At 53.6% G+C, this 25,438-nt stretch overlaps 3 protein-coding genes across 9 annotated transcripts; 1 reads left to right on the top strand and 2 right to left on the bottom strand.

Moving 5' to 3' along the window:
• The first annotated feature begins 301 nt into the window (after positions 1 to 301).
• DNASE1L2 (deoxyribonuclease 1 like 2) lies at positions 302 to 3,604 on the top strand. 4 transcript variants are annotated; one of them, XR_004345920.1, is made up of 7 exons: positions 302 to 688; positions 783 to 871; positions 1,180 to 1,263; positions 1,345 to 1,445; positions 1,522 to 1,621; positions 1,778 to 2,029; positions 2,398 to 3,604. XR_004345920.1 is itself a non-coding variant. In XM_032606417.1 (7 exons), the coding sequence occupies exons 1-7, from the start codon at positions 545 to 547 to the stop codon at positions 2,449 to 2,451; spliced, it is 837 nt and encodes a 278-aa protein (XP_032462308.1). In that variant the 5' UTR covers positions 304 to 544; the 3' UTR covers positions 2,452 to 3,604. The 4 variants fall into 4 exon arrangements, 3 of the variants coding, with proteins under 3 accessions (XP_032462307.1, XP_032462309.1, XP_032462308.1); XM_032606417.1 differs by having other exon boundaries at positions 304 to 688; positions 1,522 to 1,634; XM_032606416.1 differs by having other exon boundaries at positions 1,522 to 1,634; positions 1,778 to 3,604.
• Positions 3,605 to 3,744: 140 nt separating this feature from the next.
• Positions 3,745 to 14,489, bottom strand: ECI1 (enoyl-CoA delta isomerase 1). Its single transcript, XM_032606399.1, has 7 exons — positions 13,610 to 14,489; positions 13,402 to 13,515; positions 10,568 to 10,695; positions 6,864 to 7,010; positions 5,936 to 6,057; positions 5,645 to 5,823; positions 3,745 to 4,250 (listed from the first exon to the last, which is right to left on the bottom strand). The coding sequence occupies exons 1-7, from the start codon at positions 14,271 to 14,273 to the stop codon at positions 4,084 to 4,086; spliced, it is 1,521 nt and encodes a 506-aa protein (XP_032462290.1). The 5' UTR covers positions 14,274 to 14,489; the 3' UTR covers positions 3,745 to 4,083.
• Positions 14,490 to 14,886: 397 nt separating this feature from the next.
• On the bottom strand, positions 14,887 to 24,783 carry RNPS1 (RNA binding protein with serine rich domain 1). Of its 4 annotated transcripts, none has more exons than XM_032606415.1 (8): positions 24,775 to 24,783; positions 24,175 to 24,308; positions 20,603 to 20,758; positions 19,747 to 19,938; positions 19,454 to 19,556; positions 19,008 to 19,161; positions 16,408 to 16,549; positions 14,887 to 15,807 (listed from the first exon to the last, which is right to left on the bottom strand). In XM_032606415.1, coding segments are annotated over exons 2-8 (849 nt in total). In that variant the 5' UTR covers positions 24,177 to 24,308; positions 24,775 to 24,783; the 3' UTR covers positions 14,887 to 15,707. The 4 variants fall into 4 exon arrangements, with proteins under 4 accessions (XP_032462306.1, XP_032462302.1, XP_032462303.1 ...); XM_032606411.1 differs by lacking the exon at positions 24,775 to 24,783 and adding an exon at positions 20,988 to 21,175; XM_032606412.1 differs by lacking the exons at positions 24,175 to 24,308; positions 24,775 to 24,783 and adding exons at positions 20,988 to 21,175; positions 23,783 to 24,159.
• Positions 24,784 to 25,438: the final 655 nt, after the last annotated feature.

Consider the following 25,438-nt stretch of genomic DNA (forward strand, 5'->3'; position numbering starts at 1 on the left):
TCTCTGTGGGAATGGGAGCTAGGAGTTACAGTGTCCAATTCGTGGAGGGGGCGGGACCCAGTGCAGTCCCGGCCCCTCCCTAGACCAGGCTTTCAAATACTCACGGAGCTGGGGCGCCAGAGCTGCTGCTAGACCAAGCCCTTGCAGTCTGTCCTGTGCTGCAGACACACCCCCAGCTGGGACCTCTGACTTCTACTGGGACCCAGATCCTAAGCCTCTGACACAGCCAATCCACATCCCTCAGGTGAGTCTGGGGGGGCGAGGTACTGAGCCGGGGGCTGGATGTGAATGGAGTCTCAATATTTGGGCCTCAGTTTCCCCACGGAGAACGGCCACGGCCGTAAGCCCAGCCCACCACCTTGGGGAGACCTGGAGAGTGGCAGGGGGAGGATATGCCTTCCTGCCAGCCACCAAAGGGTGGCAGAACCTGCCCAGCCCCCGCGTCCCAGCAGCCGGGACTGAGAAGGCTGGCCTGGTGTGTCCGATTCCACGTCCGCGCTCACGCGGGCTGTGTTTGTCCCTCTAAGCCCGCCTGCTTTGCGCCATGGGCGGGCCCCTGGCCTTATTGGCTGCGCTCTGGGCGCTAGGGGCTGCAGGAGACGCGGCGCTGCGCATCGGAGCTTTCAACATCCGGAGCTTCGGCGACAGCAAAGTGTCGTACCCGGCCTGCAGCGGCATCATCGCGCAAGTGAGGCTGGGGACCCTGGGCGGGGTTGCAGCTGGGCTCCGCGGGCTAATTTGCCGCGCACACGTGACCCCGCACCTGCCGGCCCCTCCCCCAGATCCTGGCTGGCTATGACATCACGCTGGTGCAGGAGGTGCGGGACTCCGACCTGAGCGCCGTATCCGCGCTCATGGAGCTGATCAACAGGTATGGCGGGGGATTCCCTGGTGGCACAGTGGTTGGGAGTACGCCTGCCGATGCGGGGGACGCGGGTTCGTGCCCCGGTCCGGGAGGATCCCACATGCTGCGGAGCGGCTGGGCCCGTGAGCCATGGCCGCTGGGCCTGCGCGTCCGGAGCCTGTGCTCCAAAACGGGAGAGGCCGCAGCAGTGAGAGGCCCGCGTACCGCCAAAAAAAAAAAAACAAAAAAAAAAACAGGTATGGCGGGCAGGGCCCAACGTGGGCCCAGGTCTCCGAGCGATGCCTTGACCCCGGGCTTGGCCGGTGTCTCCGCAGCGTGTCCAGGCACGAGTACAGCTTCGTGAGCAGTAAGCCCCTGGGTCAGGACCAGTATAAGGAAACGTACCTGTTCGTCTACAGGTGAGGGGCGGGGATGCGGGGGAGGGGTGCGCAGGGCAGGAGGGGGCCCACTTGGGGCGCCCACTCACCCTCTGCACCCAGGAAGGACACAGTATCAGTCGTGGACACGTACCAGTACCTGGACTCGGAGGACGCCTTCAGTCGTGAACCTTTCGTGGTCAAGTTCTCGGCAGCCGGGTCAGGTGAGGCCCTGCCCGTCCCGCAGGCCCCGCCCGTCCTGCAGGCCCCGTCCCAGCCCCTGACATCTACCTCCTGCAGCTGCCGAGGAGTTAGTGTTGATTCCGCTGCACGCGGCGCCGCACCAAGCTGTAGCCGAGATCGACGCGCTCTACGATGTGTACCTGGACTTGATAGACAAGTGGGGCACCTACGTAAGCCCCTATGTCCGTGCGGCCCCGCCCTGCCCAACGGCCCAGGGTCCCGGAGGTGCGCCCTGGGGATCGGCCACAGGCGTGAGGCTCTGCGCGCGCGGCCCCTCCCGCAGCCTCAGACCCAGTTCCGCGGTGCCCCACAGGACATGCTGTTTCTGGGCGACTTTAACGCCGACTGCAGCTACGTGCAGGCTCAGGACTGGATGGCCATCCGCCTGCGCAGCAGCGAGGTCTTCAAGTGGCTCATCCCGGACAGCGCCGACACCACGGTGGGCAACTCAGACTGTGCTTACGACCGCATCGTGGTCTGTGGTGCCCGCCTGCGCAGTAGTCTGAAGCCCCAGTCGGCCGCCGTATACGACTTCCAGGAGGAATTTGGCCTGTACCAGGTTCAGGCGAGTGCTGGGCCCAGTAGGAGCAAGGCCCAACCTCAGTACACCTGGCACTCCCCTCCCTGCACTGTTTATAGAAAAGGCCCTTAGAGGTTCAGTTCTGGCTGAATGGAACAAATCTGGGATGGCAGTACAGGAAGCTCTTTACCTCCCCAGAGTGGGGTCCCGAGGCCATGCTCCCACCGAACCCGCACAGCTGTGGGATGGATAGCCCAGGCCTCGCTGGTCTGTTCCCCCACCCCCAGATGCAGTGGTTTGTGGACACCCAGTGGGCCCCTTCCTGGGGGGAGATGGGGCAGTTTTCTGGGGTGGAGCCTGAGGGAGGACTGGCTGCTCAGCAGGGCCTCAGAGTTGGCCCCTTCTCCCTTCAGGCCCTGGCCATCAGTGACCATTTTCCTGTGGAGGTGACCCTCAAGTCCTACTGACAGCCCTGAAGCCTGGCCAGGGCAGGCTGCCTGCAGACTCTGGCCACAAGGAGGAAGCCCCACAGGGCTGCAGGGTAGGGTCAGCTGGGCCTGGACAAGTGATGGGACTACTCCGAGCCTGTTTCCCCATCTTGAAATGGGCTGCCACCACTACCTCATAAGGTTGTGAGAAGCACCTCGTAGAGCACTGGGCACACAGCTGAGCTCAATAAACAGCAAACACTCAGCCAGGACCACACACACGTGTTGGCTCCGACGCCTTCATGTCCTTTCTTAGGACTCAGCTCTTCTGGGGCACAAACCTTCATCTTGCAGCCAAGCAGGTACCCGGTCCCAACCCATTTAGGGGACAAGGACAGCCTGGCCTGCCCATTCCACATCCTGCTGGGAACTGACCACCTCCAGACCAGGTTGGCTCCAGAAGGCAGCTCCTGTGCTCACTGGCTGAAGCTCCCTGCTCGCTCTTTGTGCAAACTAAATGCTTTCAAGCACCTGTACTGAGTGCAGCTGGGGGTAAGTGCTCACACAGGTAGGGTGGATGTGCGAGGCCAACCTCCCAGTCTTCAGTGTTCCTCCTATGGCCCCAGTTCCCAGGCCTGCAGGCCACTCACAGGCACTTGTGTATGAGGGTCCTTTCCTACCCAGCACTGCAGTTGGCGGGGGGGAGGGAGTCAAGAAGGCTGGCCCCCTGCAACCAGCCAGCTGGCGGCGCTGGGACATGTGGAGAGCCTCCTCACTGGTGAGGAGGCAGGTTGGGTTAAGGTCCTGTCCACAGAACCTGAACAGCTCACGGTGGTACAGCCCCTTCAAAGGTGCCTTCCTGGTAGCTTCTTCCTCAGGAGCCCTGGGCTGGGCAAGGACTCAGCAGGGAGGACAGTGGCCTGCACCCTGAGTAAACCCATCACCTGAGGATTGGGAACAAGCAGAACTGGGATACACAGTGTAAATGACAGGGGCCTGATGAGGTTTCTGGTTTTCGAAGCGTCTCACCTTTGGCAGGATTTAACTGGCCTGAATTGTATGGGAGGGAAAAACCTTTGTTTCAAGAATCTGAACAAGCTTTTCTTGTTAGATCTTTCTAAAGTCAGATTTAGGACACCTGTAATGTAAAATGCCTCCCTCCTCCCTCTCCAAGTCACCCAATTTCTCTGAAATTTATACAGGCTTTCCATCCAAACAAAAAACCATGGCAGCCCAAAGGCTTTTCCCTTTTCCTTTTCTTGTGTGGCTTGCCGGGGCCCACAACTACCTGGCCTTAGGCCTCCAGCAGTCAGGCATCCCACCAGCCAGGGATAGGAAACTCAAGGACTTTATTCTGCTCTGGGAGAGGAGACACTCAACAGTGACATCGCTGAGGTCCAGAAGGGTGCCATCTACCAGTTTATGATTCCCAAATCAAGACACTGCTTGCCAGCTGTGCCCATCTGCCCACCTGCCAGCCACAAAGGGTACTCGTGAGTGGTAACAGGCCTTAGGACTATGGCTACAAGGAACAGGCCTTTTAGGGAGATGAGCAAAACAAAGAGCTAAAAGTACTTTTAAATTGGAAAACACCTTCTTTAAATCCCTTGGAACCATAGGGCCCCCAGAAGGGTGCAAACAGCTAAAAACCCTGCATGGGCAGCCCAGCCCTTAGCCTTTCTTTTGTTTGAGCTTTTCTAAGTACATCTGCAGGGACTTCTGGATGGAGTCTCTGGAGATGAAACTGACAAAGTTCTGGATGTCCGCGTCGCGCTGCTTCACCAGGCGATCTACCGTGGTCTTTCGCATCATGTTCTTGGTCAGCTGTCGAGCGTGATCTAAAGAAGATGGGTCCCACCTGTGAAAACCCATGCTCTGCTCCGGGACAGTGGTATTCCCAAGCTTTCCAAGAGAGTTCCAACTGAAACTCCGGTAGGAAGCTTAGAAAATTCAAGTGAGCAAAGAGAAGAAAATGAAAGCCACCTGTTCCCTACTGTCCATCGATTTCCTTTAAAATCATACAGGATGATATTGTGAAAGTTGCCTTTTTAACCTGTTATTTTCCCTCAACTACATTGTCGGCAATATTTTCCACGTCACTACATACTCTTTTACAACATAATTAATGGCTGCACGGTATTCAGGCATTTGTCTGTGTCAGGCATCGGCAAACCTGGCCCCCCAGAGCTCAAGAGCCAAGAATGGTATTTACATTTTTATATAGATGGAAAAAAATTTTAAAGGGTAATATTTTGTGATACGTGAAAATTACATGAAATTCAGAATTCGGTGGCCTGGTTTTATTGGAACACAGACACGCTTGTTAGTTCACGTGCTCTAAGTCCGCCCTCCTGCTCTGGCGTTATGGCAGAGACCATGTGACCAACAAAGCTGAAAATCTCCCTGGCTCTTTACAGACAGCCTGCTGATCCCTGGTTTCTACCATAGTTGATATAAGCAGCCCTATTTCTTTTCTTTTCTTTTCTTTTTTTTTTTTTTGGCCACATTGCATGTGGGATCTTAGTTCCCTGACCAGGGATCGAACCTGCACCCCCTGCAGTGGAAGCAGGCAGTCTTAACCACTGGACCACCAGAGAAGTCCCAAGCAGCCCTATTTCTATACACAGACACACAAGCTGTTTCCAGTTGTCTGTGTAGTGGGTTGAATAGTGGACCCCAAAAAAGTATCTGCAAGAGACCTTACTTGGAAAAAGGTCTTTGCAGGTGTAACTGAGATCATCTTGGATTCAGGGTGGGCCCTAAATCCAGGGACAGGTGTCCGTAAAAGGAGAGGGAGCTCTGAGATATAGAGACACACTGTGGGAGAAGGTCATGTGAAGACACAGCAGGGATGGGAGTGACGCAGCCACAGCCAAGGATGCCTGGAGCCCCCAAAACTGAAAGAGGCAGGAAGGAGCCTCCCCCAGAGCCTCTGGCAGGAGCGAGGGCCTGCCCACACCGATTTTAGACTTCTGGCCTCCAGACTGAGAGAGAATGCATTTCCCTTGTTTTAAGCACCCCCCTGCCCCGCAACTCCCCCTCTTGTGGTAATTTGTTACATCAGCCTCAGGACACTAGGTCAGTCTGCTATTGTGAGTGGCTCATTTGTGAATTGCTTGAGAACCTCCTGTCTCACCAGAAGCTCCAGGCTGGGGAGGGGACAGGGCTCTCTACTTGCCCACCGGTACCCACAGCTGTTGCCCCCCACCCCCTGCCCCGCCACGCCCCTCACCTGGAATGGCCATCCACCGGGCCATCACCGAGAGCGCTGTGCTCAGCACCTGGTCCTCAGGCACCACCTGGTCCACCAGGCCCACCTGGAGGGCCTCTGCTGGCAGAAAGAGCAACCCCAGCTGCAGGGCCTGCTCTGAGGCACGGTGCCCAATGGTGTTCACAAGGGTGTCTTTGAACCTGGAAGCAGACACCCACTCACGGTGGGCTCAGGGCTCCCGGGGGATGGGGGTGGGGGGGGGTGGGCTCAGCCCCGGGTCTAGTGGAGTGTGGGTGCAGCCCCCGGTTTTACCAGAAGGGGGCGACGATGCCCAGCAGGGTCTCGTTCAGCCCAATGAGGTACTTCGGGTTGTCAGCCAGGATCCGGTAGTCGCAGGTGAGGGAGATAAGGCAGCCTCCGGCCGGGCAGGCTCCCTGCAGGAGAAGCAGGACCAACGGGCTCTGGGTGCTGCTGTGGCTGGTTCCGGTCATCTTCCAGAGAGCCAAGGTCCCAAGGAAGGGCCTCAGGTGGCCGTGAGCTCTTGGGTGCCTCCAGCCTCCAGGATGCTGTACCAACACTGTCTGGGGGTGTGCGCACAATGGGCTCCGGCTTGCCCATCAGCCTGAGGCCGCGGGCACTGGCAGGGTGGCCAGCGCTCAGGCCCAGAACACCCCCTCTTTTCTCACGCACATGTCAGGGCAGCAAGTGGCCTCTCCTCTCCTCCAGTAGGAGGTCCTCCGAGGCCCGACCTCACCCTGCCCTCATCTCACACATCCACTGCCCCAAACAGAGGCCGTCAGCGGCCACCACACCCCATGGAGTCTTCCTGACTCTGGCCATCCCTCCTCTCCACCCAGCTCAGGCCCTCCTGGCACCTCTCTGGCCTTAGCCCCACCCCTGCCTTCCCTAGGTTAGGCCAAAGTGATATTCCCAAAATGTAGATCTGATCCCCCACTTGCCCCCACCCTCATAACCCTCCTGCTGGACCACGTCGACCATGGGCCCTGGTTTCTGCCCCCACACTCACCCCCACCTCAGTGAGCAAGTCCCCCCCAGCCCCACCCCTAGGCCCCCCCCTTCACCTGGTCTGTAATGGCAAGCTGACCTGTGCACCCCGGAGGGTCTCCCGACTGCCCCCTGCCTCTCTGAGGGCTTTTTGAGGGCAGGGCCACATCCACCCCCACCCTAAGGGCTGGCCCGCAGCGAGCCATGGAGGCCCCTCGGGAGCAGGGACACTCACATTGATGGCAGCGATCAGCACCAGGTTGGATAGGTACAGCCGCAGCCACAGCTCCTGCACCGCCTTCCAGTACTCGGCGTAGTGGGCCGGGTTCTTCCCGCACATCTCCGTCAGGTCCAGGCCTGCGGAGAAGACCCTGGGGCAGTCCTGGGGAGGTGGGGGGGTGGGCAGGGGCCCCGTCAGAGTCTGCCCCACAGTGCCAACACAGCCCCAGGGCCCAGGGAGCCCACAGGTGCTCAAGAGACAGGGGAACTGAGGTCATGCTCGGGCAGCAGGATGCTGCCCCCAGGAGCCCAGAGCTGGGGGCTCCAGGGAGGCAGCCTGGACCTCCCTTAGACTCTGTTCCTTCTGCATCCTGGGATATTCTTCCCTTTCCAGCTTCAAACTGGAAGAAAAGGCAGCAGGGCCAGGTGCTCCCCCAGGGACATAAACACACCGGACTCTGTGCATACCTCTGTACTCATCCCGGGCAGAGGAACTCAGGGGCGGGGGAGGACTCCTGACAGTTGGAGGGGACACACGTTCTGATGTACCCCAAAAGCAAACTGCAGACTCCGGTGCAGGCCAGAAGGAGCTGTCAGGACCCGGCCAGGGAAGGAGGGAGTGGTGAACAGTCAAGAAGACAGACCTTGGGAATCCCCTGGTGGTCCAGTGGTTAAGAATCTGCCTTCCAGTGCAGGGGATGTGGGTTCGATCCCTGGTCGGGGAACTAAGATCCCACAGGCCGCAGGCAACTAAGCCCGTGCACTGCAATGAAAGATTCCGTGTGCTGCAACTAAGACTCGACGCAGCCAAAAGTAAATAAATAAAATAAAATGGTTTCTGTTTAAAAAAAAAAAAAAAAAAGATGGACCAACCTATGTCATGGCTGCAGTCTGGTCATCATGCAGTTAGCTTTTTTTAAAAAAAAAGAAGACAGACCTCTGCCCTGGGCTGTCACACGTGAGACATAAGCCTGGGGAAGGATCTGTAAGGCACGTGTGTCCTGTGTGGACGCCCCAGGCCCCAACACAACCGCTGAAGTGGGGGTGGGGAGCGCAGACCAAGGCAGAAGGTGCTTCTGGGCATGGGCACCAGGTTCTGGGTGCTCTGTCAAGAATGCAGGCCAGGGGAGGGGCAGCTCCCCAGCCCTCACCCGAGAACACCGCACCTGGGGTTGCTGATCACTAACCAGCAGTGGCCGCGGTCACCATGTGCTGCTGCAGCAACGACCAAACCCCCTCCCCTGCCTGCAGTGTCTGTGAGGAGGGGCAGCCACACTCGAAGTCCTCTACATCCTTATATTAAGTGACAAAAGCAAGTTGCAGTGCAGGGCATAGATGCGGCCCCTTGTTTCTCATATACACACGTGCCTGTGTGTGCACTGATACCAGCAGGCTGGCCTTTTGTTTACGTGGAACGTGTTCCACTCCTGTCACTAAAAAGGCCCCACAGGGATGGGAAGACTGGTGGTCGGTACACCACGTCCTGCTGTCTCACAGGCCTGAGCAGGGACCCGTGAGCCAGCGCCTGTTGGGGGTGGGGGGGTGGGACGGCAGGGGGATGGAGCTAGCTGCTCCTGCTCTGAAGATGTGGCAGGACTGACATTCAGCTTTTCAGCCTTCCTCCTTAATCTCTTCCCACCACGAGCTCCTGGCTCCCCCCTCCTCACTGCCTCCCCAATTCATTTTCTCAGCACAGAAGCTGGAGGGGCTGACAGCACTTGCCCACAGCCCTGGCGTTGGAGGGAAGCAAAGGCAAAGAACTCTATTCTGGATGCGAGAGAAGCGAACACATTAATCCCAGCTGGGGATGGCCTCTGCCAGACAGATGAAAACGGATGTGGGTTGGCCTATTTCCGTGATTTCTGTGATTCAGCAACGTATCTGTAGTGGGCCGAACTGTGTCACCGAAGAAGACAAGGTCAAATCCTCACCCCAGTACCCGAGAATGTGACCTTATTCAGAAATGGCGTCTTTGCAGATGAGATCAAGTTAAGATGAGGCCGTACCGGAGTATGGGGGTCCTAAATCCTTTGACTGGTGTCCTTCTGAGAAGGATTCGGACACAGAGACAGGGCAGACGGCCAAGTGGAGACAAGTACAGGAACCCAGGGGCCCCCCGAAGCTGGCAGAAGCAAAGGATTCTCCCCCATGGCCTCTAGATGTGATTGGCCCTGTTGACACCTTGATTTTGAACCTGTGGCCTCCAGACCGTGAGAGGGAATACACTTCTGTTGTTCTGCCCCACTGCTACCCGTTGGTGGTCCTTCGTTAAGGTGGCCCCAACTAACACAAGTCCTTCCAAAACATTTGCTGAGGACCCACTTTGGGCCAGGCCTTGTGCTACGTACACAGGAGGAACTTGATACAGAACACGAGGCGCAGACACATTGCTGGAGGGGAGGACACTGTCACAAGGAGAACGCAGGCTCCGGAGGGACAAATGCTGGCTCCCTGTCCCCAGAGCACAGGGGCTGGGGGCCTGGACAAGTGACAGGTCTTCCCCTCTTTCGTTCTAAAGGTCCTATCTCTGGTGACACGCAATTCTCTCATTTTCAGAGCATAATAAAGAAAACGTCAGGCTATGAAATGACACCTTAAATGGAGTATTTTCAGGAATTATCCAGGGTGAAAAGTTCCTAGGCAATTTCAGCATCTCTAGGCAGGTTAGAAAGTTCCCTCAAATGATCTACACCCAGTATCAGTCCTACCCTTGGAGCAATAACGTCATCTCACTCCCATGGGATGGGGCAAGGCTTGGCTCTGCAAACCCCAGCTTCACGGGACGCACTGGGTGCGTGCATCAGGCCAGCCCCTGAGGGTTCCCTGCTGGTCCGTGCCTCCAGCACAGTGATGGGTCCCCTCGTCAGAGGCAGCCAGGCTCTCCAGAGCTGCAACTCCAGGCCACCCCAGGACAACCTGAGGGTTTAAGGAAGTAGGTGCGAGCCCACAGTGGACCTTCCAAACCTTGGCCTAAAAGGTGCAGGAAGCAGGCTGTGACCGTCTGCTTCCTGCACCTTTAATGACGGCAAGGCCAAGGTGTTCTCATTGGTCTCTAGTATCGTGGCACTTAGCTTTGGGGGATGCTCATGCTGTCTGTGGCTCCTTCTAACTTGAAAGGCGACCCCAGTGCTCTTCCTGACCCAACGAAGTCCTGTTGTTACCAGCATTTGCTGGCTTGTAGGGGAAATGCTGCCGTTCCCATTCCCCTCGAGAATTCAGAAGGGAAAAGTCTGCCCTCTGAGACCTCAACTCTAGGACCTGCCCAGACGGGAATGGAGGGCACAGCTTTTGGGATGGGCACTGTCACTGGGGCCGGCCTGGGTGGGTCCCCAGGAAGCTGTTGCCAAGTTTGCACAGGGTCCACCCTTCGTGAGGTCGAATGGCCTCAAGGGTATCCTGCAGAGACGTCACCTGCCCTCACCTACATCCTGGCCCTGGGCGTGGAGGGCCGAGGCTTGCCCCAGGTCTGGCTCCACAACCGCATGACCTGGGAGATGGCCTGGGAACTAAGGATCAGCCTCCTGCGGGAGAACCAGCTGCCCATGGCACGGCCCCCTCGAGCCCCCACACCCAGGACTACAACCCCTGGAAGCCTTTTGTGGTGGCACCCACACCTGGGCCGCCTGGGTTTTCTCCACCATGTGAAGTGTGTAGGAGGGCTCCCGAGTCTGGACTTCGACTTGAGAACTTGGGGCCTTGGGGGAGCTAAGGAGCACCCACCGAAGTCAGGATGACGCCTCGGAAGGTCTTGTCATTCTCCAGCTTCTCCAGGCTGATAATGAACTCTGTCAGCAGCTCTAGGCTGAGGCTGTTCACTGGGGGGTTCTTGAACTTCATCACGGCGACCCCTAGTTTGAAAATGAAAAGGACAAAACTCATACCCAACATTGGAAAGATACCCCCAACTACCCTGCACCCTCAACCAGGCCATGGGAAGCTACACAGATTTTGGGTTTTTTAAATTGAGGTGAGATTCATATACCTTATAAGAAAGGGAACCCTGTACCCATCAGCAGTTACCATTCTTCCTGTTCCAGCCCCTGGCAATCAGTAATCTCCTTCCTGTTCCTATGGATTTGCCAATTGTGGACATTTCATATAACTGGAATCATATGTGACCTTTTGTGTCTGTCTTCATTTACTGTTTTCAAGGTTCATTTATGTAGTAGCATGTGTCAGTGCTTCATTCCTTCTTAAGATCAAATAACGTTCCATTAACTGTGTACAGCATGTTTTGCTTATCCACTCACCTGCTGATGGACACTTGGGTTAGTTCCACCTTTTGGCCATTGTAATACTGCTGTGAACATTAATGTACAAATTTTTGTTGATCTTTTTCTCCCAGATGTAAGTCCTACATCCTCAGGGGAGTAAGAAATGGCCTTAGTTTCTTGAGTAAGTGAGCAAACACTAAACCAGATGGGCAAGAAGGAACGCCAGTGGGGGCCTCTGCTTCATGCTTGTTTAAGGATTGAGAGTAAGAATATCAGGGGTCAGATGTTCTTAAACACTCCATCTATTCATTTATACTGCCAGCAGCAGGGAAAGCAGGAGTGGCAGGGCCTGCCCTTGTGGACAGTGCAGCTGCTGGCCTGGGCCGGCTGGGGCCATCTGTTCTCACTGCCTGGCCCAAGGGCAGACCCCAAGGGCTTTAGAAATGCCACCGTTCACTTAGGGTACATTTCCCCGGTCAAGGCCTTGGAAATCTCTGGATAGTCAACACAAACCATTCTCTATGAATGAGAATTAAGTCCTGAAGGCAAGGAGACTCTTTTGAGACCTATGATTTATGAGGAAGAGGTAATTATTAACTGGCTACAGGTATGTACATGTAAACATAAGAAGCAATCAAAACTTTCAGAAGTGAGCTCCCCAAACTTGGTTCGGAGGTAAGTTTCTTTCTTTAAAATTTATTTATTTATTTTATTTTTGGCAGCATTGGGTCTCTGTTGCTGTGCGCAGGCTCTTCTCTAGTTGTGGCGAGCAGGGGCTACTCTTTGTTGCGGTGTGTGGGCTTCTCATTGCGGTGGCTTCTCTTGTTGCGGAGCATGGGCTCTAGGCACATGGGCTTCAGTAGTTGTGGCACGTGGGCTCTAGAGCACACGCTCAGAGTAGTTGTGGCACACAGGTTTAGTTGCTCCACAGCATGTGGGATCTTCCCAGACCAGGGATTGAACCTGTGTCCCCAGCATTGGCAGGCAAATGCTTAACCACTGAGTCACCAGGGAAGTCTCAAATGAAAACATTTAAAAAAGTACTTTTATTCCATTAATTCCTCCAAGCCTCAAGATGCCTGAAGGTTACCCAGGTCTGGCAGTGAGGACAGAACCAAGCCTGGCTTTCTGACCTCAAACTCAACCTTCTACCACGATAAGCCGGTGAAGCTAGCGAGTTCTTCCATGGTGGGGTGGGAAAGCACTTTGGTAAAAAATTGTCTCACTGATAATTTTTTTCTTACTTGTTTACATAAAAGAAAGTCTACCATTCAAACCATTTTTTTTTTTTTCATTCAAACCATTTTTAAGTGTACAATTAAGTGGTATTAAGTATATTCACAATCTTGTGCAACCACCACCACCTACTTCAATACTTTAAAAATGTGTTTTATTCAAGTTTTGATATATATTCAAATCTGTCACAGAAACGATCCTTTCAGAAACTCAGGTTTTTGTTGGACTCGTAGTTGAGCCCCTCATCACCTGGCTCGGGCAGCCCCCAACCCAGAGAGGAGCTAAACTAGAGAACTGAACCAAGGAACACGGTGGGTGCCCTGACAGCAGTCCAGGCACAGGCAGCGATGCACAACCTGTGCGTGTCTGGAGGGCTCTGGGGGGCTGAGACTGTAGCCCCATTTGGGGAGGAGCTTGGCTCCCTGCCAAGCCAGAGTGGACTGGGGATGGGAGGCATCTTGAAAGGCTGAGGCCAGGAGCTGGGAGGTCATGAGACAGCTTGTCCTAAAATCTGACACTGCACGTCTCCGATGTCAAGCCTGCTCAGGACCCAGCTCTGAAGTGCCCTCTGGTAGAGAAAGCACTGGTTTCTCTTTCAAAAGTGCTTTTTCTATCTTTTTAAAATCCCCCTTGGAGACTTTTAGGAGGTGTTCTGATGGGAGTGGGTAGGAGTGACTTCACTTGTGGCTCCTGGTTTTAATTAAAAAAATATCTGCTGGGTTCTGTGCCACTTGGGAGTATTAAGAAAAATTAAAATATTTTATTCTGAAATACTTCCAATTATTTTAGTTCCCAATTTAACAGCTAAGGAGCACATGCCCCAAACTTTAAAAACTGAAATATTTTTATCTTCATAATGAACTGGGGGGCGAAAACACCTAGACTGATGACCCTTAAGCTTTGAACTCAACAGAAACTGCCTTTAAAATTGGGCTTTATCCCGTGGCCTTTAGAAATTCGAGCGTTCTCCCGAGTCTGGATTCCAGGTCTGGGCCTGGAGCTGGGGGAGATCAAACGCACTGCCCAGTGAAGCCCGCTCTGCTGCCAGCGCCCCCCTCTTTCCCCACAGCCGGGCGCTCGGGAGACCGCGCTCCGGGCACTTACCTGCGGCTGCGTCCGGCTCCACCAGCACCCGCTGGGTCCCGAAACGCCGCGCGCTGTCCCCGCTGCCGGCCGTCGGTTCCGTCCGCCTGATGGTCGCGCCCCGGAGCAAGGCCCCTGCGGAGGGCAGCGCGAGGCCCGTTAGCCTGCCGCGCCCCTGTCCCCCTCCCCAGGCCCCTGCCCAACCCGGCCGCCACCCCCGGTCACGCACACGGGCGGAGCAGGGCACGCGACAAGACGCGCGTTCCAGCTGCCAGCGCCATCTTGACCGCACTGGGTCGGGGTCGCGGCGCCGGGGTGTGGCCTTGCCGCCCGCCCCGCCCCCAGGGCCTAGGCCTCTCCTCCGGGAGGCGGGGGCTGCACCTGGCCAAGGCCACGGTCGGAGGCCCGAGCGGGCGGAGCCTCGGGCTTAGCAGAGCAGGACGCTGGGGCTGCGGGGTGAAGGGTCGCCGGTAGGAAAGCCCGGACAGGCCAGACGCCGTGCTCCCCACGACCCAAAGCTGCGCCACCACGCAAAGATCGAGCCGCCCAGGCCCGGGACCACACGTAAGACACGGAGTGTGCGAGTCCCGGAGAGGGTTGTGAACTGAGTGGTAGTCAGGGACTGTGGGGACCCCGGCAGCTTGCGGCCCCGCAGAGCCGTTAGCAGAGCTGTGGGGACTGGAAAGGATGCTAGAGGGGGTGCTGATGGGGGCCAGTGTGAACTCCGCCTCCTGCCTGTGGGGACCAGGAATCTCAGCTGGTGGTTTAGCCACAGGCCTGGGGCAGCATAGCCTGGTGACTAAGAACTGACCCTTCACCTTCCCCAAGGGGTGAGGTGCCCTCACACCACTGTGGGACTGCAGTGCTCCCCACAAGGAAGGGGAAGGAGACATCTCGTGTTTGTATTTACTTGATCCTGCCTGAACCCTGTTCTGACCATTCAGTTTGAACACTGGACACAGTAAGGGCCAAGGGTCAAGTACGGGGGCGGGCAACTGAGACTTGTTTTTGTAACATCTTAAGTGTTTTCAATTGTTCCTTGTGGAACAAACCAGTTTTTGAGGTGGAAAATAGTTTTTCCATGGCCACCTAAAATAGCAGCAGCAAATGAAATCCACATTTCTGGTCAGGCAGAATTCAAAGCTCCTGTAATATAAAGGTGATAAAACACCTCTTTCTGGGACTTCCCTGGTGGTCCAGTGGTTAAAGACTCAGCACTCCCAGTGCAGGGGGCAGAGGTTTGATCCCTGATTAGGGAACTAATATCCTGCATGCTGTATGTCGTGGCCAAAACAGAAAAACAAAAAACACCTCTTTCTAAAATGTGTCTAGCCAAGGAGCAGCCCAACACTCATAAACACTTCCAGTGTTTTTCTGGTTGAGAGGTTTTGGAGCTGTGACTTTGGGAATGAAACCAAAACATTTTTTAGACAATCATGTTTAATTACCTCACAACTGAAGCTGCCTTTGGGGCCAAGGGACAGGAAGGAGGCAGCGAACCCAACACTCGAGCTGCACTCTAATCCTAGGTTTATTCAACACAATTCTTTTCTCTACACAACAAAGTACAAACACAATATTATCTAAAATGCTACAAAGTTACAAAACTCAAGACAGAAAATGTATAGTACTGACTGTACAATAAAAGCCAAAAAAGCAATGTACACGTTGCCAAAGTAACCTGCACGACCACCATGAATACCAACACAACGGGGGGTTCTGTGATGACCGGACAGAGCTGGCTCTCAACTTACCAGTTTCAGAGAGAAAGGGAGACGTGGGTTTGTCTGTGTGTGTGTGTGCACGCACATGAGTACACGTGAAAAGAACCATTTTGGGTATTTGGCCCTAGAGGACTCAAGCAGGGGAGCAGGGCCAGGCTAACAGGAATGGCAGCTGCGTAAAAGCACACCCTTTCCTGTGGGACCCTGCAGGCCAACAGGTTAGGGCACGACCAGCCCACCAGATGGACCCCACGTCATCTGTGGAATGGGAAAACATGCTCCCAGGCTGGGGCTGTACCACCGCCTGGAGCCCCCTGCTCATCCCTGCTGGCTCTGCCACTAAACTGACTCTCAGGAACTAGAAATGTGGAAGCTTTCTAGCCAGAAAACTGGAGGGCATCATCATAAGCACAACCCCAAACCAACAACACTCCTGCAGCCGGAACTCTGCCGCCAGGGGAAATGTAGCAATTACTGCCTTCACCTTCGAAGCCTGCCCCTGAGTGAGGGATTACTTTCCTACTGATCCTCCTTCTGCTAGAAAAGTGACAAAAGTAAGCTGGATGGTATACAAGTCACAGGGCAGGGCTTCGGTGGCCCTGCTTATCGGGAGGAGTTGGAGCTGGAGCGGCTCCTGTGGCGGCGGCGGCCAGGGGAGCGGGATCGCCGGCGCACGGGGGACCTGCGCCGAGGGGAACGTGACCTGTGGGAAGAGGAGAAACCACATCAGACACGAAACCCATGCCCCGGGAGCAGCTCCACATCTGGAATCACAGGGGTAAAGCTGCCTTCTTTCGGGAACAATTCTACACAGCTTCACACTCCAACACTCCAGTCAGGACAGCTCTCTTTGGATGTCACTGACGCAGAACCCTTGGGAGACACACAAATGTTCTGGAGACCAAAGGCATGACCCTAGGCACTCTCCTCTTCTTCGAGGGCTGTGCAAAGTGCAGCTTGACACCACTAGCAGAGGACGGCCTGACACTGGCCTCTGCCAAGGGTGTTGTTTGCCTCTCCCCTACTCCTCTGACCCTTCTGGTTTTCTCATGGAGGGAGGGGAGGGGCCACACCTCCCGAGGGTCCCTCAATCAGGCAGCTCTTCCTTTCCCCAGCTGGAAAGAACACGATGAGCTCTGAAGGCTGCCTATGCCAATGCTGCTTTCCCACCCCCATCATGAGGCACAGGGGACAGGCAGGGCTGGACAAAGTCCCAAAGTCATCATCCTAACTTTATGTTTGTAAATGAGATAAACAGAAACTGGCCCTAATCAGTCCCCTGTGAGACCCCGAAGTGATTCACCTTCTCCTCATCCGTGGGGGTGACCTGCGCCACATGGGAGGTGGTGGCAGCATTCTCCTGGGAGGGCTGAATCGCCTGGGGGGTGGCCGAGGCCAGGGGGCCAGCACAGCTGTGGCAGTGATCTCCTGGCCATCGATTTGTCCTGTTGAAAAAAGGATAAAGTCACAAAATATCTAACAAGCACCTACCCTGGGCCAGGCCCAATGCCAGCTATGGGCATACCATGGTGAGTGAGACAGAGAGGAGCCTGGGGGGACAAAGACAAACTACTCTGGTCACAGAAAGAACCTCATAATTACTGTTATTGGAGGTTTCATAAAGAAAACTACCAGGAAGCAGGGAACCTAATCTTAGTGCATTGGGATAGCCTTCCACGGGAAGCACCATCCAAGTCAACACCTAAAGAACAGCCTGGAATTTGCTAAGTGAGGGGAAGAGCTATGCTCCCGCCCTGAGCTGGAAGGTGGTGTTGCACTTGAACTTCCTTCTTAAGAGCAATGTGAAGGGGGCACTGCAGTGAGGAGACCTGGCAGGGGGCTTTGGCAGGACTGAGATGGGGGTGAAACATAAGAACTCAAGGGATAATAGGGAGGTATAATCACCGGAGCTTGGTGATGGATCAGGTGAGCAAGCCCAGGGGTGGGGTGAAGGATGATCAGCACCAGGGTTTTGGATAATCTGTGATCTCCTGAGAGGTGGGGCCTGAGAGGAAGAAGGGACTTCTGGGGTGGGGAACAAAATGAAAGGATGTTCAGGAGTTGTCAAGTCTGTCTAAAGAGTTTGAAAAAAGTGCCTCAGGGAGGTGAGTCCATGTGCAGCAAGTACTAAAACCACGTGTGAATGAAATCGTAGAATGGCAAGGGGAGGCAGCTCAGAATGGAGGCACAAGGAAACTGCAGGACCTCAGGGAAAGAAAGAGCAAAGGACACTGAGGCACAGACCCAAGAATCCCAGGGGATAAGGCACCTGGATCCAGTCCAGGGACTGCTCAGGGGACCAAGCACAGCCCATGTACCCCCAAAGGGTGGAGGGTCTTCTATCTTCTCAGCTCCTACTTTCAAGGGAACTTCTGAGGTATTAAGGTGACTCAGGAATTTGGACCTATGTTCGCAACATACTTGAAAGGCTCAATTTAAGTAAACACGGCTTAAGGTGGCCCTGGCCTATGGCCAAAAGCCAGTCCAAGTCAGGGATTTCACAGGCACTGACTATGTAACAACAGAGGCAAAGTCATACTCTGGCTAGCTACCAGTAAAGGCAAAGCCCCCCTCCCCTCCCGCCACTTTCTTTCTGGAGACAGTGTGGAGCTGTTCCATTCAGTGGTGCACAGCACAATACACACAGGAAAGTCCTACCAGAATCTTAAGAAAACGTGGAATATTTATAATCACACACATCCTGAACATGCCCAAGTCTCCCATATTTTTAGCAGGTGCTCAGACTCTATCAAATACACAAGATCAACAGTCTCTAAAACGAAGGTGTGACTCAGCAAAGCCAAGAGCTGAAGTGTGCAGAGGGATGGATCACAGTTTATGCTTAACTCATAAAACACTCCAGAGGGATTTAAGTAGATTGAAAGAGTTGTACCTCAGTACCAAGGAAAATTTTGTAGTATACAAACTCTACCAGAGCTCAAGGGCCAAAGACCTGTGAGGCTATTTATCAAATGTGTAAGAGGGCCTCCAAGGATGCCAAGATTGTAAGGGGTTCAGAATCTCCTTCCCACTTGGCCTGGCAGCCCACACAGTGCTGTGGGCAGTCCCGGCTCAGCTCCAGCTGCCTAGAGTACAGCAGCAGTGAGCTGGGGCACAGACAAATCCCATATTCCTTCAAATGCAGGAAATTGAAGCTATTCACAAGCGTTCAAAGGTTGACAAATCATTCTACCCAATAAAAAGTGGCTATGGGAAATGGGTAAAATTTGTGAATTCAGCGAAGTTATCCTAAAAATGCTGAAATGTTAGCAAAAGACAAAATGATTCAGGACTTCCCTAGTGGTGCAGTGGTTAAGAATCTGCCTGCCAATGCAGGGGACATGGGTTTGAGCCTTGGTCCAGGAAGATCCCACATGCTGCAGAGCAACTAAGCCCATGTGCCACAACTACTGAGCCTGCGCTCTAGAGTCTGCGAGTCACCACTACTGAACCCGTGCTCCGCAACAAGAGAAGCCAACGCAAATGAGAAGCCCGTGCACAGCAACGAAGACCCAATGCAGCCAAATAAAAAAGAGAGAGAGAGAGAGAGAGAGAGAGAGAATGACTCAGAGAGGATTAAAGAAAACATTTCCATATAAAAATGATGCTTCGTTATATTCATAATATACTCCTTGGGGGGGGGAGCCGTTCATTTGATCCTTAAACTTTAATTGATATTCATATTTGATGAATTTTTTTTTAAGAACCATGCTCCACAAAACATGTTTCTGGTAAACACACACCCACTGAGTAAGAACTGGAATCTTGAAAGAGCTCCAGGGAGATTCTTACATGCAGCCAGGCTGAAAGTTGGTTTTAAACACACTATGCGTGGTGGGTAGCTGGTCGTGGACAGGGGACAAAGAAACGGGTTCAGAGTGGAGCTGGCAGGGCTTAACTCACCTCCGTCCATGTGCTTCAGCGCCTTCTCGGCCTCATCTGGATTCTCAAACTCCACATATGCATAGCCTTTAGACAGATGGGGGTGCATCCTTTCTACAGGCATGTCAATCATTTTAATTTTCCCATAGGTGGAGAATATCTCCATGATATGATCCTAGGGAGAAAGAAGGGTCACTAATGCTCACCCACTAATCACTTGTGTAAGAGTCAGAGAACCCACTGACTTGGCACCTGGGGGTAAATCTCCTAAACACATACGTATAATATATTCCATTAAAATGAATTAACCAGTGCTCTACTTGGTCACGCACCACCAAGTCAGCCCTCCGAAATGCTACATTCTAAGTTCACCTTCTGGCAGAGGCTTGCTTCTCCAGCTTTCCACTTTGAAAATTTGCAAAAGAGACACACCCCACTGTCCACTGGACAGAAACAGGATTCCTCACCTTGGTCACATTCCTGGTGAGCCTTCCAATGTGCACTTTGGTGGGTTTAGGGGAAGGGCTCCGCCTTTTCCTTTCCTTTTCATCTCTTTTGGGTGGTTTGGATCTGATTGAAAAAAACAAAAAATCCTATTAAGACAGTAAAACTCCTTTTTTGGTCTATTTTTATAATAACTACGGTAACTTTACAGCCCCCGGTTTGTTAATTTAGGTCCCCAGGTAATTCACAGGTTTTGGGGGAGAGCCCTCAAGCCAATTACTCCCGGGTGGAGAAGTGGTGCTGGGAGGGAGCTCACTTCGAGCGGGAACGCCGCCTGTTGTCATGTCTGCGCCGAGAAGGACTCGGTGAGCCAGAGGAGCTGCTGGAGCTGGAGCTGCGGGATGTGCTGGAACTTCCTGAGCGGCTTGATGCTGAAGATGAGCTGGATCCGCTGCTGGAGCCTGTGCTGGTGCTGGAGCCTGAGCTGGAGGTAGAGCTGGACCGAGACCTGAGGGGCAAGAGGGAGGGGGTCACAGACAAGTGGTGGGAGCAGCATTTCTTCACTGAACAGACAAGCCTGCACATGCTCCCAAGATGAACCGCTGGCCTCGTATTTTCAAACCCCACTGCTTTCCCCAGCGGGGCAAACACTGACCTCCTCCAATCCCTGCCCTAAGCCAAAGCCCTTGGTAGGGACAGAAAACAGCATACATATTGTGCAGTGATAGGGAAGAAACAATGAGCTGCTTCCAACCTACACAGAAGCCTTGCCTACTGGGAGGTAAAGGAGGAGCCTGGCAAGTCAGAGCCACCAACTCAGCTTGGAAGGCAGCTACTGACTGACTAACACAGGCTGGTTTTCAACAGAAGGAAAAGGAAGCTCCAGGCTAGGGCAATCCAAGCACAACTCCAAATCAAAAGCACTTGACAGAAAAGCATACCCCAAGATGTCCCATTCCTTAACATCTCCAGAAAAGAAAGAATCCCAACACCATCCTCTGTATATAATCAGAGCAAACCCCAAACCAGTTTGCCGTAAATTAGAGTCTCTATTAAAAATCTGAGTGTGTTCCCTTATAAGAAGACAGAGCACTCTGCAGGCTCTTTGGGAAGGAAGAGGGACACGGCTATGGACGCGAGGCCCTGGCAATGCTCTAACCCGTCAGCCCCACCTGGTGCTGCTGCTACCACTGGAAGCGCTGCGTCTCTTTCGAGTTTTATCCCTGCCACGATCCTTCTCGCTTGACTCCTTGGTGGCCCCCTTATCTTTAGAGCGATCCTTGGACTTCTCATCAGAGCGGTCTTTGCGTTTGGTAGGAGAAGGAGCCCTGGATAGTGAGAAAGAGTATGAGATTACATGCCGCTTTAACTGAACCCTGAAACAACAGCACAACCCCAAAGGGCTACACAAATCCCAGGCAATCACAGGGCAAAATATCTGTGGCTTAGGACACTTTCACTGTAAAATTCAAGACATTTCCAATTTTCCCCTTTCTGAGGGTCCCTAGCAATGAGCACCCCCAAAGTAGCACTAGAAAAATCTAACAGAAGGATTACCTAGTGCTGGACTTTTTATTATTTTCTTTGACTCCTAGCAAGCTCTTCTTTTTCACTCCTGATAAATCCATTCTCCCCTTCTGAGGTGTTCAAAGCAGCAATGGCGGCCTCACTTATCTGAACTCTCACTTCTAACTTGAGTCTGAGAAACGATCCCTAATCGATTGCAATTTACGCCAAAGTGCAGCCTAATAACAAGATAAAAGGATTTACAGAGTAAATTGGCAAGGCAACATATCTACTTTGCAGTCAAAAGCTGAGCACAGGAGAAGGCAGCAAGGAACACAGTAAGCAGCAAGCATCCACAAAGCCAGGAACACACAGGGGACCAGCACTGTTTCCTCGGGGGGGGGGGGGGGGGAATCCCGCCCCCACAGGAGGCACAGGTAGAACCGTCACCTCAGCTTGTCTTTTTCTTAAGGAACGGTGTGGATGGTGGTGTCCTGTTATTTTACAGGCAGTACAATACCCGTTTTTCATTCTTAAGTTTGATGATGAGCCCTCCACAGTCCTTTAGAAATACTACAGCACCACATTTGCACGCAGAACAGAGAAAAACCCAACTGATAGGATTAGATTTCTTGTTTCATTGCTGTAATCTTTGTAGGATACATTGAATATATGATGTGACTGGAAGCAAAAACCATTTCAAAAGTGACTGGTACTGGCATCAAAACATTTAATACCCAAACACAAACAAATGAAACGTTCCCCATGAACATTTAAAAAGCAGTAAAATAAGCTGTTAAAGAGTAGTTATTGTAAACACTGACTAATGTTAATGATATGCATATGAAAGTGTTGGGGGGAAGTATACCAAAGTCTGCAACTTACTTTGAAATGCAAGAAAAAATAAGATTGATGGGTGGCTAGATATAAATAAAGCAAATGTTAACAGAAATGTATCATGTAGAATCTAGGTGGTGGTGACGTGGCTATTCACTGCACAAAATTTTTTCAGCTTTTCTGTATGTTCACATTTTTTCAAAAATAAAATGTTGGAGGGAAAAAAGTAGACATTGGAATTGGATGAGTTACCACATGTAAGGGTTTAGCCAAGTGCCTGGACTGCCATGTACTCAGTGAACGAGCATTAGTAAATATTACTCAAGAACAAACAATTAATTATGTGCCCTGTTTCCTCGGGACTGTTGTCTTTAGTATTTCCAGTGAGGTTTTGTACAATCTGCTTGAGTTGCAAGCAAAGATCTCGGGATGTCAGCCTCAACTACCTCTAGCTCACCTTCCTGTAAGTAACTTGGACACAGCACACCAATCGGGATCCTGTTTCCACGTGAATAGTGCTGCCAAAATGCTGGATAAACATTCTGACTGAAGAAAAGAGTACCCAGCTTTGGACATGCAAGTGAAAGCACAAACAGAATGTCACTTTTGCTGCTCTTTTCCAGGACTATAAAAATTTTTAAGATGTTTTGTCTTAAAATAATAAGGTACTATAGACACCCAGCAGGCAACATTGGATAAGGTTAGTGTGCTTGGACAATCAGTGAGTATAATTCAATGGTTAAGAGTCTGGAGTCAGCCTGCCTGGGTTTGATTCAAAGCTCTGTTGTGTGACCTTGGACAAATCACTTAACCTTTCTGAGCCTCAAGTTCTCATCAGCAGTACAGTGACACAGACAGTTCCTACACCTCATAGTTATCAGGGACATAAACCAAATTAACCCATAAAGGAGTTAATTTGGCACCTAGTTAAGGCTCAATAAACGTTAGCTAATATTAGAAGAGACGCTCTGGAGGCTCTTCTCCCACATAAACTCTTGACTCTAAAGTCACACACCGTCTCTGAATGCTCAACAAGGGTCCCTGGACTGCCCCTATTAGGGTCACCAAGAGCAGCACTGTCCAATAGAAAGAGTGCCAGCTATAACAGTACTCTAAAATTTTCTAGTAGCTGCATTACAAAAAATCTTGGTTAACAGATAAAGTTAACTATTAGTAATATATTTATTTGACATGCTACACACCAAGTATTATCTTTTCACCAATCAGTATACAAATTCATTAATAAAACATCTACACCTCCCCATACCAAGTCTTTGAAACACCTCAATTTGAACTAGGTATATTTCAAGTACTCAATAGCCACGTGTGGCCAATGGCTACCTTATTGTTCATTTGGCCCAGAATGCAGATTCCTGGACCCCACCGCCGTCCTAAACATCTGCCCTAATGTACTTTGTGAAAACAAGCACCACCGGTTATTCTTAAAACACTAAAAAATTAAGAACCACAGAGTAAGTGAACGCTTTGCTGGGCGTGGCCTGAGTACTAGAAAGCAAAGGTTGAGGTTCTCTGTTTACACAAGTTCAGGTAACAGCACAGGACCTTGATTACCTCCCCCATCCTCCGGAAAGGTGCGCGTCCAACAGCCAGAGAGAGGAGAGAACAATTAGTTAAATCTCGAGTAGATGGCGTTTCAGCTCACATCTTCAGAGCACCTTCCCCATTTAAAAGTACATTTTAGGCACAATTCATGCGAAATAACAAAGAGAAAAAGCCATGCCTCTCCTCCATCAATTTTAACCTTCCCGTATCCTCCCTTCTGGGGTTACCCGTCAAACTGAGCTCCAAGACGTTAGGGGCCTATCCCCAAGGACTAGCACCGAGAACGGCACACAGGAACCCGGCAGACGTTCGTGGAGTCGATGTTTGAATTAACGGCTTCGAAGGGAGGGTCAGTCGGTCACCCAGGGCATCCCACAAAGCAACTCCGCACCCACCGGCACCGGCCCCACACGCGATCTCGCCGCCCACCGTCCGCGTTCACTCACAACTCCCCAGTCCAGGCGCCGGGCCGCGAACACTTCCAGGGTAGGGCCCGGCGTTGCGGGCCTGGGTCTCCAGCCCGGCGAGAAGGCCTCGAGTGCGGAGGCCGAGTTCCCGGCTGCTCCGAATTCCGAGGGCCTCACTGGGCCCGCCGCAGAGCGGACGAAGCGAGGGCGCCCTTCCGCCCGCCGCGGCCCCGACCACTTCCGGGCCGCGGCCTCGGCGCCTCCCACTCAGCCCGCCCCGGGCCACACTCTTTATTCTCAAACCCTGTGCCGCGCCGCTAGGCCGCCGTTGTCACCGCGTGGCCGGGGAGCAGGCCGGCTCCACGATGCGCCCCGCCGAGCCTGGCGGGCGGCCCCTGAAGCTTGGATGGGGTCGGATTCCCCCTACTTACATCTTCCCGCCGCCACGACCTCCGCTCGCTCTCCTCAGCTTCTGAGGCGGGCGCCGCTCTGGCGTCAGGATTAGGGAGCGGGAAGGCACCCTCGTGCGGCGCGCAGCGATGACGTAGACCGCCTCAGCCAATGACTGCGAGCGAGGAGAGGGTTAAAGGGCCAAGGCCTCTTTGGGGAGAGAAGCGTCGGGGCGCTTATACTCTGTATCCCTCTCTGGAGGGGCAACTGGGGCTGCCCCGGGCTAGCTGCACCCGTCATGGGGTCGGCAAGCTGGCAGCTCTCTGGGGCAGGGAGGACTTTTCTGTGTGGGCAGCTCGCGGGCCGGCGCGGAGCGGGTTAAGTGGGCCGCGGCCCCGCCCCTATCCGTGCGCGTGCGCACCGGGCTCGCGGCGTGCCTCCCGGCGTGCCGAGGCGCTTGGCTCCAGAGCTCGCAGCTTCGCGCTGGGAGAGGCCGGGCGGCGGGGTTAGGGGAGGGGTGTGCAGGTGCTGCGGCCTTTGGCGGCAGACCGTGGGGACCCGCATGGCAGAGGCGGCTCAGCGGGCCGGGCCCATTGCGGGGATGGGTTCTTGCGATTACCACTAGTGGTGTGAGGGCTTACCGTGTAGACTCAGCTTCTGCGCCAGCGGAATTCGGCCTGGTGGGCAAGACGGGGTTGTGCAGCCAGAACGCACGGGCAGCAAACTGCAGGGTAGAAGATAATGTGCAGAAAGGGAGGCGCTTCCGAGGAGATGTCACTGCAGCTGAGACCCGAGTGGAAGGGCGCGCCCGGCAGAGGGAACAGCTGGTGCGAATGCGTGGAGGCTCGCTGGAAGAAGCCGCGGCTAGGAAGGTGGAGTTTAGCGTTGGACAGAACGGGGAAGATGTGCAATATACGGCGCCATGGCGTCATCCCCTGGCCGGTGGACGGTGCAGGCGGGGAGGCACTGTCAGAGCCTTCTGGCGAAGGCAGGAGGGTGAGGGTTAGAGGCCCAGGACCAGGCAGGAGGCTGTCGGAGTAAAACCGGCGCTGAGGGCATCAGGGCTTGCAGGTTTGTTTACCGCTATGTCCCTCTTTCTCCCGCGCTGTGCCTGGTAAGCAGTCAAAACTGCGTGACTGTTAGTTGGGGGCAGGGAAGGTGCACCCCCGTCCCAGACGCCGTGTGAACAGGTGGGTGTCCCAAGGAAGAGAGGGGAACAGATCCAAGGTGCTGATTTGGTGGGGGGAGGAACCAGTGAGGCTTGGAGATGGATGAAATGTCAGGGGAAAGGACAGGAGAGTCCAG

This window comes from Phocoena sinus, chromosome 15 (genome assembly GCF_008692025.1).
Source record: "Phocoena sinus isolate mPhoSin1 chromosome 15, mPhoSin1.pri, whole genome shotgun sequence".
NCBI lineage: Eukaryota > Metazoa > Chordata > Mammalia > Artiodactyla > Phocoenidae > Phocoena > Phocoena sinus.